The sequence below is a fragment of the Ochlerotatus camptorhynchus genome, unplaced genomic scaffold (genome assembly GCF_037179485.1).
Source record: "Ochlerotatus camptorhynchus isolate MF236.1 unplaced genomic scaffold, CSIRO-AGI_Acam_v1.1 ptg000322l, whole genome shotgun sequence".
Taxonomy (NCBI): domain Eukaryota; kingdom Metazoa; phylum Arthropoda; class Insecta; order Diptera; family Culicidae; genus Ochlerotatus; species Ochlerotatus camptorhynchus.
The window spans coordinates 434,824-452,117 of record NW_027040810.1 but is presented as its reverse complement, the minus strand read 5'-3'; the positions used below and the strand labels follow the sequence as shown (position 1 = coordinate 452,117).

The 17,294-nt window shown below is 38.8% G+C and overlaps 1 protein-coding gene across 1 annotated transcript in view; it reads left to right on the top strand.

Moving 5' to 3' along the window:
- Positions 1–17,294, top strand: part of LOC135707871 (junctophilin-1-like) — a 62,664-nt gene that overhangs the window by 2,418 nt on the left and 42,952 nt on the right. Inside the window, exon 2 of the mRNA XM_065229772.1 lies at positions 2,570–3,092. Coding sequence (XP_065085844.1) covers positions 2,863–3,092 — 230 coding nt within the window. The 5' untranslated portion in view covers positions 2,570–2,862. The remainder of the gene's footprint in view (positions 1–2,569; positions 3,093–17,294) is intronic.

The following is a 17,294-nucleotide window of genomic DNA, read 5'->3' as shown; positions in this document are numbered from 1 at the left end:
ATTGAACTTGGCTTAAATTGGCCAATTTGGGCAGCACTATTGACATAAGTGGCACACTTCCTCTACATGAAAACGAATTTTCGAGTGTCCCATCGAGTGTCCCATCGAGTGTCCCTGGGTTGATAGTTGGTGAGTCTCTACGGTCCATAAAAATTTCAATAAATCAAAATTGATACATCACATTGAAAACTAATTCTGCTATCAGTGGGAGCCAACTGAAAACTCAATTTGATGTAAATTTTTCCTGTTGATATCAAAACGAGTATTCAATTTGATGTTCTGCTAAGACAATGAAAACAAAATTGCAACAACATATATTAAAAGAGCAAATATACAGCAAAAAGAAATCAAAATTTGTTATCAAATTTGTCAATCGCGAAAATTAGATGTATGAGTGCTCATTGCAAGACAGTCAATATTACATGGTACAAGTCATAGTCTACGGGGTACGGGGTTTTGGCAACCTAGGCCAAGACGGTTTAACAAGATATCAAGAATCGAGAGCTGCTCGATCAATGACATTTATATAAGGTCTGGGCCAACAGGCAGCTTGCTGGTGTTAGAAGCAAAAATGTTGTAAACATTGCTGAACATCTGCGAACAGATAGATATACGTCACTGCCAACATACTGAGAACAGATAGAAATACGTCACTGCCAACAGCTGTTTCGTGTAAAAAGATAAACATTGCAATGTAATACGAACACCACTAACCATTTGCACATTTCACTAACACCAATAAGCCCTTTGGCCCAGACCTTATATAAACGTCATTGCTGCTCGATTGTCTCTGAATTTGACAGTTCGTTTGGCTCATAACCAGCCAGTCCGCTCCTCTCCTAGACGCTAGACGCTCTTTAGTAAAGTATATTGACCTTTTCATAACACGATTAGTTAAATTCACCTACACGGCCAATGATAGAAACTCAGTGCAGGCGCCGGTGGTGTAGTGGTAAGCCTGACTGCTTTCTCACCCCAATGGGTCTGGGTTCAATCCCAGCCGAGGTAATTGGGATTTTTCTGAGGCATAAAAATCTTTGGTCACGTCTTCCTTCGGATGGGAAGTATATGCCGGCGCCGGTGGTGTGGTGGTAAGCGTGACTGCTTTCTAACACCCCAATGGGTCTGGGTTCAATCCCAGCCGAGGGCAGGCGCCGGTGGTGTAGTGGTAAAGCGTGACTGCTTTCTCACCCCAATGGGTCTGGGTTCAATCCCAGCCGAGGGCGGTGGGATTTTTCTGAGGCATAAAAATCTCTGGTCACGTCTTCCTTCGGAAGGGAAGTAAAGACGTTGGTCCCGGCCCATGTGAATGGGTGCGATATCCTACGCAGGTGTGGAAGCTGCCTTCCTGCACATTCGATTGCCGTCAATGGATGGCAATCGATGTCCGTCGGTGATTGGCACTAGATTGCGGAACAGAGACCGACGTTAGATAAAGGAATGAAGAAGAAGATATTAACTCAGTAACCGAGTCAAGTTCGACTCAAAAGTGCTAAACGTGGGGTTACTCAGTGAGTGAGTATAATTTCCTTTGATTTTCCACGAAAAATTTCATGAATATGAGGAAATTCGAGAGATATTTCAATCAGCCAGTACATTCCTCGACTGAGTAGTTTTTTTTGTCGATTTTCCTCATATTGAGCAGTTTTTCGTGGAAAAGCGAGGACAATTTTACTCATTCACTGAGTAGCTCAGTTACTGAGGTACTCTCATTCGCTGTACATGTTCTGTGTTATATACAGTCGCTCCAGTATTATGGGCCATCTAGTTCTGCGTTGTAATCAAATGGAAGTGGCCCATAATTGTGGGTGACTCATAATAGTGGGGTGACTGTAGTATATACATTTGTGGAGGCAAGTTGGAGACGCCACTAACCAATTAGTTTGTCTATGCTTCAAAATTACGGAAACCATTGTCTTACTGGAAATATAATATTGAGCACCTGTTTGTCTGTTTGGAATCTGATTCATATGTCGTATTTCTAATGCCTGTTACTTCTCATTTTTGCCGGGAAAGCTCCAATTTTACACACTCGCTGTGTGATATCCTGCATGTATGTTTAGCACTGAGAGGAGCTTTTCATTATTTAATGAGAAGCCTAAAACAAAACCAAAAATAATTCTACAACGGTCAGCACTTCGGTTATGGAGGAAAGTTGAACGGGAAGAAAAGGAAATTCGGTGTCAATACCTCGTGGTTAGAGTTATAATTGTGGTAGTGAGTTGAAAATTTTGGTTGAAACAAAGTTATTTTTAATACGAAATGTACTGCATTGGTAATCCGTACAATTACAACGGCGATTCTCGCACAATCGCGAATGTATACCGAGAAACATAATAGTACGTGTGTGCTCTCGAATTGGCAGTTCAACAATATTTGCTTCCATGCTTTCGGTTCTAACACATCTCTTTTTTATTCATGTAATGAAAAACAAACAGGAACGCAGACGGGAAGCAAATCAAAAAGTGAATCAGTGTCAGTAGCATGTGATATGAAAATGTGATAAAACAAGGAATTGATTATGACAAAGATCAGTACATCAGTGATTATATTTCAATTTGCTATACAGATCCATCGAAATGGTAGTTGAAAAGGTATTAACATAATCAGAAAAGGAGAACATCGGTCGTGATTGTGAATTGAATATCCGGTTACTTACCAGCATCTGATTCATACTTATAGTAATGATTTGGTGAAAATATGCAATACTCTTCCCATGAAGCTGCATTATCAATACTATTATCATCGAATGCGTTACAAGGCCAGAAAAAGCAGCTTCAGTGTAACCAGTTGCGTGACGATAAATTGTGATATCTGGTCTATACCCGAATAACGAGGTGTTTATAGAAAAATAATGCAAATATGGCTAGTAGTGGTCCAGAACAAGGAATAGTAAACCCTGTTGGTTCTGAAGGCCATCAGAAAATCAGCGGCGGTCGCTATGACTTTGAGGATGGTGGTACATTTTGCGGTGGATGGGAGGATAATAAGGCGCACGGTCATGGTGTTTGTACGGGTCCAAAAAATCAAGGTGCTTACTTTGGTGCCTGGCACTATGGCTTTGAAGTGTCTGGAATTTATACTTGGCCGAGGTAAGTTCAATCATCTGTATTCTGTTGCGTGTGTTTGAAAACTAATTGAAATGATGAATAGTGTAAAGCAGTTGTTTTCAATCGGTGAAGGGGGGAATTCCCTCCAAGGTGGAATAAAAAAATAACATGTTACTTTAAGTTTATAGTAGGAAATGTTGACCAAATTGTTGATGGTATATTGGATTCAGTCCAAAAGTATTCTCTTCTGCGATTACGATTATATTAAGTTGATTCATCAGCTATCGTGCTCTAAAAATCTCAAGCTAGATAATCAATCTTCATAAAGACTTCTGCCATTTCTTGCATCTAAATTAATCTGCTTTCATCGTGCTCCATCTTTTTGCAGGAAATCTTCAAAATATTCAACAATCATTTTTCTATATACGTTCACTTCTCACGGCAGTAAACCAAAATCTTTCCTGCATCTTGGCTAGGGTTGTCTCCCTTAGACTTGGTCCTTGATAATAATGTAGAATTAACCTTGCGAGTGTTGCTGCCATTCGTATCAAGTTTTTTTTGTACGGGTTTGGATTGTCTGCAAAGATGCACATTAAATCAAAATAGTTTACTACACTGGACGTCGAAAATGATATGTGGTGTGCCTTATCAACCACAGCTCCATAGATTAAAACGTTAGCTGAAAGTGTACAGGTGCAGGTTTCTCATTGACTGCAAATTTACAAATTTAAAATGGGTTTTATAATGAACTTTATGCTGTATATTTTTACAAGGGATAATATAAGATTAACAGTTTTTAGAAATGTGTACACGATTAGATTTTTTTTGGAGAGACGGGCACCACCGAGCAGCTCGGCATTTTATTTTGCTGGATCTCAGTAAAAAACTAATAATATTTGTGCTCTCTTAAGATCAATCAAAAATAACGTTTCCACAGCGATTCACCTTAATCAACTCTGGAGAACAATAAATTTCGAAACAACATGGAATGGTCTTACAGATGAATGTTATCATTCATCTGCCTACAAAGTCTTGAGGATCTAGGAGGCGTTTTTACCCTTCTTACAAAGAAGGGTATACATTAGGGTGAGTAACTTTTTATAGAAAAACGCAAACTTGACCTCATCAAGCGAGTTCAAAGGAAGATTGATCAGCATCAAAACAACAGCAAAGAGTTATGGAAAATTTTGAAATCTCTATTAAAACCTAGTAATTGCAAACCGCGGTCCATAACTTTTAATGGCACATTAGAACAGTCAGAACAAGTAATTTCAGCTATGTTTAATGATTATTTTGTAGACAGTGTTTCATTGATTAATCAATCCATTGAATTGGTCGATGAACCTGACGAAATAAAACAGCCAGTTAATAGTAGATTTGAAGTTTTTCACCCAATTTCATTAGATGAAGTTAGAGTTATTTGTTTTTCATTAGGAAAATCGTCTGGAGTAGATAATGTTAATGCTAGAGTTATTCAAGATTGCTTTCATGCCACATCTTGCTGGACCTTATTAATGAATCATTACAAACTGGACATGTGCCACAAATTTGGAAGGAATCCTTAGTGGTCCCTATTCAAAAAGTTGCTGGAACGATTAAAGTCGAAGAGTTTCGTCCCATCAACATGTTGCACACATTAGAGAAAATTTTAGAACTTGTTGTTAAAGGCCAGCTGTTGGAGTATTTAAATAGTAATTTTTTTTTTTTTTTTTGCTTTATTAGAGAGATTTTCAGCCTTGGGCTGGTTAAATAGTAATAGTTTGTTGATACCAGAACAATCGGGATATCGGGAAGGTCATTCTTGTAAAACCGCGTTGAATTTGGTATTAGCGAAGTGGAAAAATAACTTGGAGTGTAAAGATACGATTGTTGCTGTTTTTTTTTGGATCTTAAACGCGCTTTTGAAATAATTTCTAGGCCCTTATTGTTAAGATCAATCAAGCACTTTGGAATTACGAGTACTGCATATAAATGGTTTGAAAGCTATTTGTCTGACAGAACTCAACGGACTGCTTTTAATGATTCTGGTTCCAGTCCCGTGGGGAATAACCTTGGAGTGCCCCAGGGAAGTGTATTAGGGCCCCTGTTATTTATTATGTATATTAATGACTTGCGACGTGTTTTACGATTTTGCGACATTAATCTTTTTGCAGATGATACACACTAAGATTTTGTTTTCGTGTTCGGTAAATTTTACCGAAATCAGAACAGCTAAACGTTCGGTAAAACTTTAACCTTCATTTTAAAGGCTATTGAACTTGAAAAAAATTTCAAAACATGTTCAACCTTGTTTAAATGATCAAATATTGTCAATTTAGTGGAGATTTAGTTTCAAAGTAGCTGAAAAGCAATTGAATTGAATTGCATAAATTTTACCGAACAGTTCAGCTGTTCAGATTTCGGTAAAAATGACCAAAGTCGGCGATAATTTTTAAGTGTGTACTGTGTTATTCGTTGCAGCTAAGGATTTAGATGATGCCGTTTTATACTTGAATGAAGATTTGCGTTCTCTAAGTAGATGGTTGAAGTATAAGCAGTTAAAATTGAATACAAGTAAAACTAAATTTATGGTAATTTCGCAGAATCGAGTAAATGAGAACGTCTCTGTTGTAATTGATGATAAAACTATTGATCGCGTTCGGGAGATTAAATATCTTGGCGTGATTATTGATGACACACTTAAGTTCAACTCTCACATTGACAATGTCATCAAGAAAATTGCCAAGAAGTATGGAATTCTATGTCGACTAAAAACGATTTAATTATTGCTAGTAAAATACAGCAATACAAATCAATCATCTCTCCTCATCTTGACTTTTGCCCTTGCATTTTATTTCTGGCCAATGCAACACAAATATCGAGATTACAGCGCTTGCAGAATAAAATAATGCGTTTGATTTTGAGATGTAATAGATTCACTTCCTCAACTTTGATGCTAGACGCCTTACAATGGTTGTCGATGAAGCAAAGAATTGTATATTTGACTATGGTGTTCATTTTTAAATTAGTTAACGGTTTGCTGCCTCGATATTTGTGTGACCGAAGAGAACAAAAATTGGCTTTCTGTTGAAGTGGAAATCGATTCCTATTTCACGTGAAAGTTCCTTCTGAATTCCCACAGAAGGCACTACTGACTTCCCAGGGAAAGCACTTCTGACTTCCCAGGGAAGGCACTTCTGACTTCTCCTAGACCTTTTTTCCGACTCCCGCACTTCGTTTGGATTTTTGTTTCAATCTTTTTGATAGTGGTTAGCATCCATGCCTCTCACGCATGAGTTCAAATCTCATTCCAGACAAGTTACGAATGTCTTAAAATGCGATGAACAACACAAAACACACAAAACAAAATTACTTACAAATTTTATATGGTGAAAACTACGTGAAAATGGGGAAATAAAATTCAAAAAGTACTCACCAAGCAAGTGACACTAATACAAGTATCATGGAACATTTAGAACAGAATGAAAATTACTATGATTACCCTACAATTAATTTTGGTCCTAAACAAAGCACTTACGAAAAAGAGGAAGCGACAAGGATTTGAAAAAGGCCGTGCAATGCCGTCAGCTGACATTGCAGAAGTATAAACTTTCATAATATTATTAAGGTAAAACCACAGACAAACAGACGTAACTCTTTGAAAAAGTTTTTCTTGAAAACATAGTATCTCAAAACATATGACCTCAGTAACGACATCTCTCGGGCTTCTCGCGGAAAACAAGCTTGCTCGCTAGCTCGCAAACAATATTGCATAAAAGTTCCATGGAATGTATAGAAACGTCAAAGTGATCCGATGCCAGCGCTGCGGCGAATAGTTCGCGGAACTGATAATATTCAAATCAACCGTTAAATGCATGAACGAAGATACACAATGAAGTGTTACGTCTGTTTGTCTGTGGTAAAACAATGCCTAATTTACAGGATGATGTTGGAATACTTATAACGCTATAAAAGAATTAAAAAAAATATAAACCAAACATTTAAACTTGAAACACTCCAACCTAAATTAAACTTCGCAAATGCGTTGTATATTTGTGGTACAACCGAAGTGAAAAAAATGCATTTTTGGCGATTTTTGTAGCATCAAATCGAGTCTACACTGATAGAAGAGGAAGACTCTCTATCAAGTTCGGAACTAACATTTCTAGCTAAAACAACCAGAAATGTAATAACTAATATTCGAAACATACTCAAATAAAAATTGATCAGACACTACCACTAGCAATGGCGAATGATCCTACTTTTGACTTTAAAACCGCAACAGCAATCGTACAGCAGTATGATGGAAGTGCTGACGGTTTAGATGCATTATTGGATTCTGCAAACTTGTTGAAAGATATGACCGTAGGACGTCTGCAATTAACTGCAGTTAGGTTTTCAAAAACACGACTTACTGGTAAAGCCAGATTAGGTCTACCAGACGGGTTAGCAACAATTGATTGAATTATATAAAATGTCAAAACAAGGTGTGCAGCGTTACTAAATTGAAAGCAATTAAGCAAAAAGAATCTGTATATAAATTTTGTGACGAGGTAGAAAACCTCACAACTAAACTGAAAACAGTTTATGTAAACAGTGGAATACCAGAACAAAAACAATGGCAACAAAAGTCGAAGTAGACACATTAATAAGCGGCAACCACTTTGCCGAGACAAGATAATTTTAAAAGCACGGGAAGCTACGCTGCAAGAAAATGCTTATAATTAACCCCCGCAAAAAGCGCAAATATTGGAATTTAGAGGAAAGAGGCCAAATAAACAATATCAACAAAACAACTTCAGTCGTAATCGAAAATGAACTAAATTAAATAAAACAGCAAAAAAGGTTATCTTCCATTTAATTCCACTTAATTAATCTTTCCCACTAAAGACTTATCAAAATCTGACCCCCTTAACTCTGAACTATTCATTTGATTGTCAAAATTTCTTCGACGAAGTTTTTCTGAATATTTTCTCAATCTAAGTGCCTGGTTTGGTACAAATTGAGTGATTTCTTTTTAATTTTTGACATGCAATCGAACATTTTCGGATCGTTTCCCATGCATTTTTCCATACAAACTATAAAGCTCTCCCGCAAATCCAGATTGTACCTAACCCTAATGTACATATAAAAATTGCTATAGTTCTGAGCATTGGAAAAAAAAATTATATGCCTCCGGTATTTTTTCGAAATATTTGACATGAAAACACGGCCAGCTGGTCATGGACATGAAATAACTTTCATACATTTAGGATTTGTTTTTTGAAGAATCTGAAAGATAGAAACATATGAGATATTATATATATTAATATTAGAAAAAAATATCTCTGATACAGATTGCAAATTCAAATGTAAATACAAATCCATGGGTCTAATGCTAATGATTCTGAGACTTGGACAAAATAGCATGATCGTAGACAAAGCAATTTAAAAAAATCTAGAGCATTAATATTAAAAATAAAATTCACCCAGAATTTTCTATTTTTATGCTATGCTTGAATTGAAAAAAAAACACAAGTTTATAAATTCTAGGACATCAATATTCCTAAAAACAACCAACATCCAAGAGATTCATCATTTCTAAGGAAGCCTTATCTTAAAACTTCAAAAGCACACGCATCAGCTCCAACAAAACATACAACTGTAATTTTCTGTTTACTGCACTACATCAAACGTAGAGTTTCAGATTCATTAATGTATGTTTTGTAGAAGCACGACATGTGTGCTCTTGAAGTTTCAAGATAAGGCTTTTTTAGAGATTCATTTTAAATTATACTATGTTTGTCTATAACTAAAATAAACTGTTAACTGATAACTATAATAAAAAGAAACGTCAAAATTATCTAGGAATTTTACTCAGAAATAACTTAGAATTCTTATAAGAATTCACCAGGAGATCTACTCAAAAATCCCTGGTATTTCTAATCGCCCTTTTTGTATTATTAGTTAAATATAGATCTTCCTAACTTTATATTGAAGTGTTGTCCTATATGAATCCACAAGTAAGAGATCAGCTCTATCTGAGGATTGGTTTGTCGTAAGATAAATGTATAGTAGTCAAAATAAATCTATTTTGCTGCATTTTCATTTTTTTTTTTTTTTTTTTTGTTTATTAATTTATTTGATAAGGCTCAACCGAATTAACTTTACAGAGCCGAGGATTCTTGGTCACTATACAATACATCTTAAAACTATAGTCAAAAGGTACAACACAATAAACACTTTATCTTCCGCTATCCAAAAAGCCTCCTCCATCAGAACTGGAGCCGCTTCCAGTGGTTTCATTGTATGGCAAATTGTTGTACGCCAACGAGGGTCAGAGCGCGTCCATTGCAGCAATGGACGCAAAACGTGGTCAGCACTCACACACTCATCACGAAATGGTTGCTTTCCAAAGTCGACGACGCATCGACCGAAAGAACTGCTGATGAAGAACAATGAGGAGGACCACACAATGGTTGCTGCCGAGAAAACAGACGATCGCGTAGCACACATCGAGAGTGGCCTGCTTTTGTCGACAGCCGCGTGAACACTGCATTTTCATTTTAAAATATCAAAAAAATAATCCTTTAGTTTTTGATCAAATCGTGAACTTTCTTTGAAATTTCCGTTATCATATTTTGCTGGTCATCTTCAGCAGCCAGTTTGTTCCAACATTTGGCCATCTCTGTAACATTCTGAGTCACTTTCACGGACAGAAATGAGTCAAGTTTGAAACAACCAAAGTTATGGTTTAAGTTCAACCTTGAATTTTGTTGATTCAAAGTCAATATTGCAAAGAAAATGACTTTTTTAGCTGAATTCAACCCATAACATCATATTGCTTCAAAATGAATTTTAGTTGATTTACCCTCTCCTTGGCTAGTTTTCGCACCTTGCTGTTGGTGGGCGGGCTTAATATCATGCTAGTGGAGTGTTGGAGACGGTAGGTTTATGGCCGGCGTTGCTGGCTCATGCCACGATAGAATGGCGTTATGGACAGGCAATGGTGATTACTAAGCTTCCCCGCTCTGATAAACCACTGCATGAGAGAACCAAAGATCTAGTCTAGCAGTGATAGTATCTCACTTTTTTTTTTAATTACTTTATTTGTACAGGCTCAATCGAATAAACTTTACAGAGCCAAGTTATCATTTTCTTTATATATTATAAATGTCTTAAATCTAAAATTAAAGGATTTGAACCGATTACTCGCGGTCTTCTCGAGGTTAGTGGATGACAATGGTTTGGATCGGGAGAGGGAAAAGGAGATTGGGAATATGATTCATGATTCAAAAATTTCACTATTTCTAAAACATATACTTAATCCTATCGACGTTATATCAACTCTGTAATTATACAATTATTACAGAAACAAATCTACAAAAAAAAAAACACACATACAAAATACAAACTAAACACAAGGTTAATCAAACTTACAATCTATGGTTAATATTCTTCAAGAAAACATATATGAGTTGCATAAACTCCAGATCGCGTCTAGCCAAAATATCCCGAACTGGAACATTAGGTTGTCAATAGCCCAAGTAGACAAATTGTCTAAGGTATCCTGTAAGGGTCCTTGCAGGTCGGCCTCTCTGGGCCCTGTCATAGACACTACTCCGTCATCTGCAAGTTGTCTCAACGTGCAGTTGTCACTTAGACAATTGTCAATTTCTCTGACGTAGAAATTATACAGAAGGGGGCTTAAACATGAGCCCTGGGGGAGACCCATGTAGCCAAATCGTGAAGCTGTAGAGTTTCCATGAGAAAAGCTCATATGTTTCTCTGACAGCAAATTGTACAAAAAGTTATTAATTAATGGAGAAAGGCCACAAGCGTGGAGTTTGTCTGAAAGGACTTCAACCGATACTGAATCAAAAGCCCCCTTAATATCCAAGAAGACAGAAGCCATTTGCTCTTTTTTAGCAAAAGTCAACTGAATTTCAGTGGAAAGCAACGCGAGACAGTCGTTCGTTCCCTTGCCCCTACGGAAACCAAATTGAGTATACACGATAGCATCGCAAAGGGACGATACGAGTTGTGATCTGACGCGGGTTTTCCAGGCTTTTTAATGGCTATAACTCTCACCCGCCTCCAATCATCCGGAACAATATTAAGCTCCAGGAACTGACAAAACAAGTTCAACATGCGCCTCTTAGCGACGTCTGGGAGGTTCTTCAACAAGTTGAACTTGATTCTATCAGCCCCCGGAGCCAAATTGCGACACGAAAGGAGCGCGAGTGAGGCTCCAGCATTGAAAAAGGCTGGCTGATCTCGTCTACCGAATTCGTCGTTTCGCGAGGAATCATCTGTGCCGGCACAGAATCAGGACATACTTTTCGCGCGAACTTGAGAATCCAACTATCGGAGTACTCCTCGCTCTCGTTGTTTGAAGACCGGTTACGCATCCTTCGCGCCGCATTCCAAAGCGTATTCATCGACGTTTCGCGCGATAATCCGTCCACGAATTGCCGCCAGTATCCGCGTTTCTTGGCTTTGATGAGGCTCTTGAGTTCGCGTTCAAGAGCCGAGTACGCTTCGAAATGTGCGGGTGTTCCACGTTTCCGGAAAAGCTTAAACGCGTCGGACTTTTTACGATAAACCTCAGTGCATTGCTGGTCCCACCAAGGGGAAGGAGGTTTCCTACGGAAAGACGTTCCTGGAACCGGCCGAGTTTGAGCTTGAAGCGCGCTGTCCAAGATCAGATTGGAGAGGAAGTTATATTCCTCCAACGGTGGAAGCCCTTCTACCGACGTTAGAGCATTTTCTATCACATTCTTGAACTTTGTCCAATCGATATTACGGGTAAGATCGTACGCGACGGTAACGGGTTCCGACGGATTGAACCCACTGGCAACTGAAACTTTGATCGGCAAGTGATCACTACCGTGGGGATCTTGGATCACATTCCACGTGCAATCCAACGATAATGAGTTAGAGCAAAGTGTGAGGTCTAATCTACTTCCATTCAAGGATGGGCCAGCCAAACGTGTTACTTCTCCATTGTTAAGAATTGTCATATTAAAGCTGTCGCAGAGGTCATATATCAAAGTAGAACGGTTGTCATCATACAGTTCCCCCCAGCCTGTACCGTGGGAATTCAAATCTCTCATAATCAACCGTGGAGCAGGAAGTACCGAACAGATATCTGAAAATTGTTTGCGATTAACAACGGCTCTAGGAGGAATATAAACAGAAGCAATACAAAGGCCCTTACCTTTAATAATAGCCTGACATGCGACAACTGCAATACCTGGAAATTGTGGAAGATTCACTCTATAGAAGGAATTGCACTTTTTGATCCCCAAAAGTACCCCTCCTCCACGCGAATCCTCACAATCCAGTCGAATAATGTTAAAATCATGAAAAGGAAGATCTATATCTGAAGAGAGGCAAGTTTCACAAACAGCAAATGCATCACAATCATTATTGTGAACTAAAAACTTAAAAGAATCTAATGTAGGAATGAGACTTCGACAATTCCACTGTAGAACAGTGATAAAATCCCCGACCTCGTTTGGAAAATTATCCATCGAAGGAAATGATTGCTGCAATGAGGGGCCAATTCAATGTCAATTGCTTCAAGAGGGTCTTCACAGAAGGAAGCATTGCCAGAACAATGCTTTTGAGAGGATCAGAAATATTGAGGTACTTGAGAATATCGTCCACAATTTTATCAAATGAGAACAACCCGGATGAAGAAGGGGCTTCTGTTCTTAAAAATGGGCCATCAGGGGTTTTTGATGTCCCCGGGAGAGATGGAAAATTCTGGTTATAGTTAGTTCTGCGGAAACCAGGAGGAGTTGAAACTTCCTTTTTTCCATCACTCCTTGATTTGGGTAAGCTGATTTGGGGTTCCTTATCTGCAACTTTCCGCGAACGGATGCGTTTTCGTTTCCGTGCAGAACCTTCCGGAAAACTGAAAGAAACTCCCTCCTCAGTCAAGTCAGAGTCAGACTCGTCATCAGACAAAACAGCAAAGGGATTTTTGTCGTTGGTTGATGGTGTGGCTGTTTTTAGCATTTCTGCAAAAGACTGCCTGGAACGCTCCTTAAGAGAGCGTTCTAGTTTCTCCCCGCGTTGTTTGTACGTCGGGCACGATGAGAGACCATGAGGAGTTCCCTTACAGTACACGCATTTTGGTGCAGTGACTGTGCAGACGCCATCCTCGTGCTTCTCCCCGCATTTGGAACAGCGTGCCTTGCTGCCACAGTGAGAGGCCGTATGTCCCAACTGTTTGCAGTTTTGGCAGTTCATGACCCGAGGAACAAACAAACGCACAGGTAGCCGAAGTTTTTCCAACTCGATGTAGTGAGGAAGGGCTGAACCAGAAAAGGTCACCCGAAACGAGTCTGTGGGGGTAAAGCTCTTTTTACCCTCGCTGAAAGATACTGAGTTCAGCTTCTGGACTTCCAGTATCTCAACCGTGGGAAGGAGTTCTTGAAACGGCCAACCGCTTGCTTCGCCAAGATCTCGGGGGTCAGACTCGCTTCGGTGACCACACCTTCGATCTCCACATTACGAGCTGGGATGTACACTCTATACTCGAGTGTGAAGAGCTGGAAGGCAGCAATCTCGTTAGCTTGTTTCAGGTTAGAGACAACAACGCGAAGTTTATTGTACCTCACCTTCGAGATTTCGGTCACGGCCGAGAACCGCTTCGTCAGATCATGAGTAATTTGCATTACATTCAAAGGTTTCTTTTTGGGCTGAAAGTAAACAACCCATGGGCCAGTCGAGTCTCCTGGGTAGGCTCGCGATCGGGGGCTTATCTGTCCCTGTCCATTACCAGACTGAGATGACGAACCAGGGATGGCATCAACTGATTTCTGGGATGACAGACGTTTTCGACCCTTCTTGCTATCGCGTGGCAAAGTGGTGTCATCTTCTGACAAAACGTCCATTTCGTCTTCCGACAAAATGTCCATTTTGCCGTACTAGTGGGAGCGAAAAACGCTCTACCACTGCAACGATTATCAAAATTACTCGGACACAATACACGAAAAAAAAAATACTAACACAGAAACACAAACTTAAAATTTAACTGATGGGAGAAAAAAAGAAACAAGAACTTATCTGATAATCCTATACTACTACCACCGAGCGTTTACACAGCAGCTGCGGAGCGACGCGCAGCTTGGATGATCTTCGATCCGCGTGTGCGGGCGGTCTTCGTTGGTGTGTACTTGAATGAAGCTCGGCATCATCAGCTGAACACACGATGATGGATAAGCGGTTTAAATGTGGAGGCAGATGCTGACACTCGATGACGATGATCCGTGTGCAGGTATGCGTGACCACGCACCGATGGTGTGCAAAATGATTGGCGAATTGCCAATCGCAAAAACAATTTTCGATGATGCCGAAAACACACTTTCTTCTCAGAAAAAAAAACTCACTTTTTGATAAATTTATCGGGAATTATGCCAGGAATCACTAAGCGAGAAAAAACTGATTATTTACGTCAGATAATAGCGAGAAAACTTCCAAATTAACGGAGCGCGAAACAAGTCGACCGTACTTCTTGCTAGGACGCAGTGGTGTGAGTATCACACTTGTTACTCCTTTGATTGAGAGCCACGTCGTAGTACGCTTACGTATAGGCACTGACGTTGGGTGTGATACTGGCGGGTTTTGCCGCAAATCACTCTTATTTATTTTTACGCAGATAGATTTATTTGGGTTTGCAAGGGAATTATACTATTGAAATATTTCAGAAAGTGCCCAACAGGGCTCCTTTTACTTACGTGACAAGCTTTCATTGTTGTTTTCATTGAGATATTACTCAGGGAACAATGTTAAACACCATTTTTGTACATGGTATTGTAACTAATCTTATATGTGCTTCATTTTGATTTGGGATAAGTGTTTGAACTATGGCTCGGGATTTCCACTGTGGCGTGCTATTGTGACATATCCATAAGTAATTTTGTGGGACGACATAGTGGAAACGTGTGAGCATAGTTGGAGCATATTCCCTATATAATTCAAAAATCAGCTAGAAAACTAACTTCAAAGTGAAGCATTTTTTTTTCACTTGAAGGTGTCACTTGGGTCGAACTAAGATATAATACATAGGTCAAAATCAAAAGTACATGAAACACGTTTAATTTTAGATTACAAACACAAGTGCAGGTACTTAATAAAGCATGGGTTATGATTGATTAGGTGAATTAGAGATTTCAATTATTTATTAAATTAGACTAATGAGATATCATAATCATCAAATGAACTTGAATAAGAAACATCGGAAAGACTAATAACATTAGGTAGATTAACAAAAGAATTAGGATGCGGGGGGCCCTCTTAAGGAGGCAACTAACCTTTAAAGTTGTAGAATAAATCTTCCTATTTAGTCTTGAACTTCAATAAGAAAACGCATGCAAACCAATAGCATTTAGCAAATTAACAAGGAGAGGAATAGTTTAGGAACTAAGTAAAAGTAGAGGTATGTGACAATTGATAACTTTTAATCTTTTGTAGGTATTGTTTTCCCCTGAGTTTATTGTACTCGATAACTATATTATCCTCTCAATACGGGAAATCTCTGATATATGCAGTTAAAGCATTTGAGTTAATTTATTTCTTAGTGTTCAAGTACTTACATTTGTAAACAGCAGTCAATGTTAATCCATGAACTAAACCCTACGTGACTGTAAAATCGATCTTTCCTTATGTGGTATTGACGCATCGATGCACGTTTAACTTTTCGCGGCTGTCGGAATCAACGCGCCTACGTCTACGGAGCTTACGCAGAAGTGATTCGCATTTCGGTAGAGTTTGCCAAAAGTGTTTTGAGCTTATGTAGTTTAGAATTTGTTCGGTGCGGTTGCGAAATTTTGAAATGATTGATACGTGCGGTAAAATGACTAAATTGAAACAAAGCTCAATAGTAAAATAAGTAGAATATTTAGGGAGGAAAACCAAAATTAATCAACTTGTCAACATAGGCTATCACATTCATTTTGGTGGCACTCTTTAAATGTTAATAAGCCTTTTTTTCTCGCTTCGGTTGTCTCGCACGGCTTTCGGAATTCGCGTGGTTTCCGTAACTTACATAATTTAGATATTTCGTTCGAAACGGATTTAATTATTCAATCGGTTTACTACGCGGATGTATCTACGCGCACCCGTCACAGCATTTTTTCTATAACTATTTTGAAACAATACATACGGAATCCAGTGTTCAAGCGGCCAACATAGGCTAATCCTTCTGCTGTATTGTCAAAGATAGAAGCGAAATTTATTCAAATGGGTCAAGCCTTGAAAACTAAGCTGTCACGCAGCTCCACCTTGATACCCAATAAAAAAAATGAATTTTAGTTGATTTAACCTATCATTTTAGTTACATTAAACTAAAAAAAAATATAAACAAGATTTAAGATTTTAGAAACGGCTCATTCTAAATAAAATCTAATTGAAATCTTAGGTAGGTAGAATCAACTCGACTTTCAGGTTGAAATAAACTGAATTATTGTTTGGGTGAATAACAACCTAAAAAGTAGTTGATGACAAAGCTACATTTTAGTTTGAATTTATTGTTGTCATCGCAAAATTATTCGGGTATTTTCAAAAAGTGTGAGTCGATTGATTTGTTTGCCTATCGAAATTTTATTATGAAGTTATTTAAACAAAATCCACCCACAATTTTGTGTGGCTCGTGCGGCGATGGTTGAGTATTTTTCAAAGCTACCGGTGACTGGTGATTGGCATTTGTGGACAGAGTAATCGTCGTGAGTTGCTGGGAATATTGCTACTGCGGGTGGAAGGGATCTTGGTGATTCGGATGGCGAATGGAACGGGTTCCTGTTTCTGGCAAGGCTTCCACCGGACATCTTTGGCAACATGATATGGAACTATTTGGGGAAGAAGCTTTTCAGGTCACTGGAGTCTCCTGAGGCGTACAGGAAGCCCTGGTAACGGTAGTCGTTCCATTCTCGACATCCGAGCTCGGAAACTCAAAAACTAACAACCAGAACAATCCAGAATCTTGATATTCATTCCATCTCCCAGCTTATCGAAAACATGGCTTAGTTCCGAAATCATGTTTTTCCAGTTCCAGAGTCTTGATTATTTTACAAATTCTCAAAATTATAGCACATTATTTTAAATATCAACATGAGAAACATCATCAGCATATTATCGTACAAATAACACCCTTTTTTCCATGATTTGTTTTCCGTCGATCTTGTTTTCCGTGCAGCACCAATGCTACCGACACCTGGGAGGCAGCCCCCACACCTGGACCCTACCTATCGATCTCTCAACTCATGAACCGGGGAC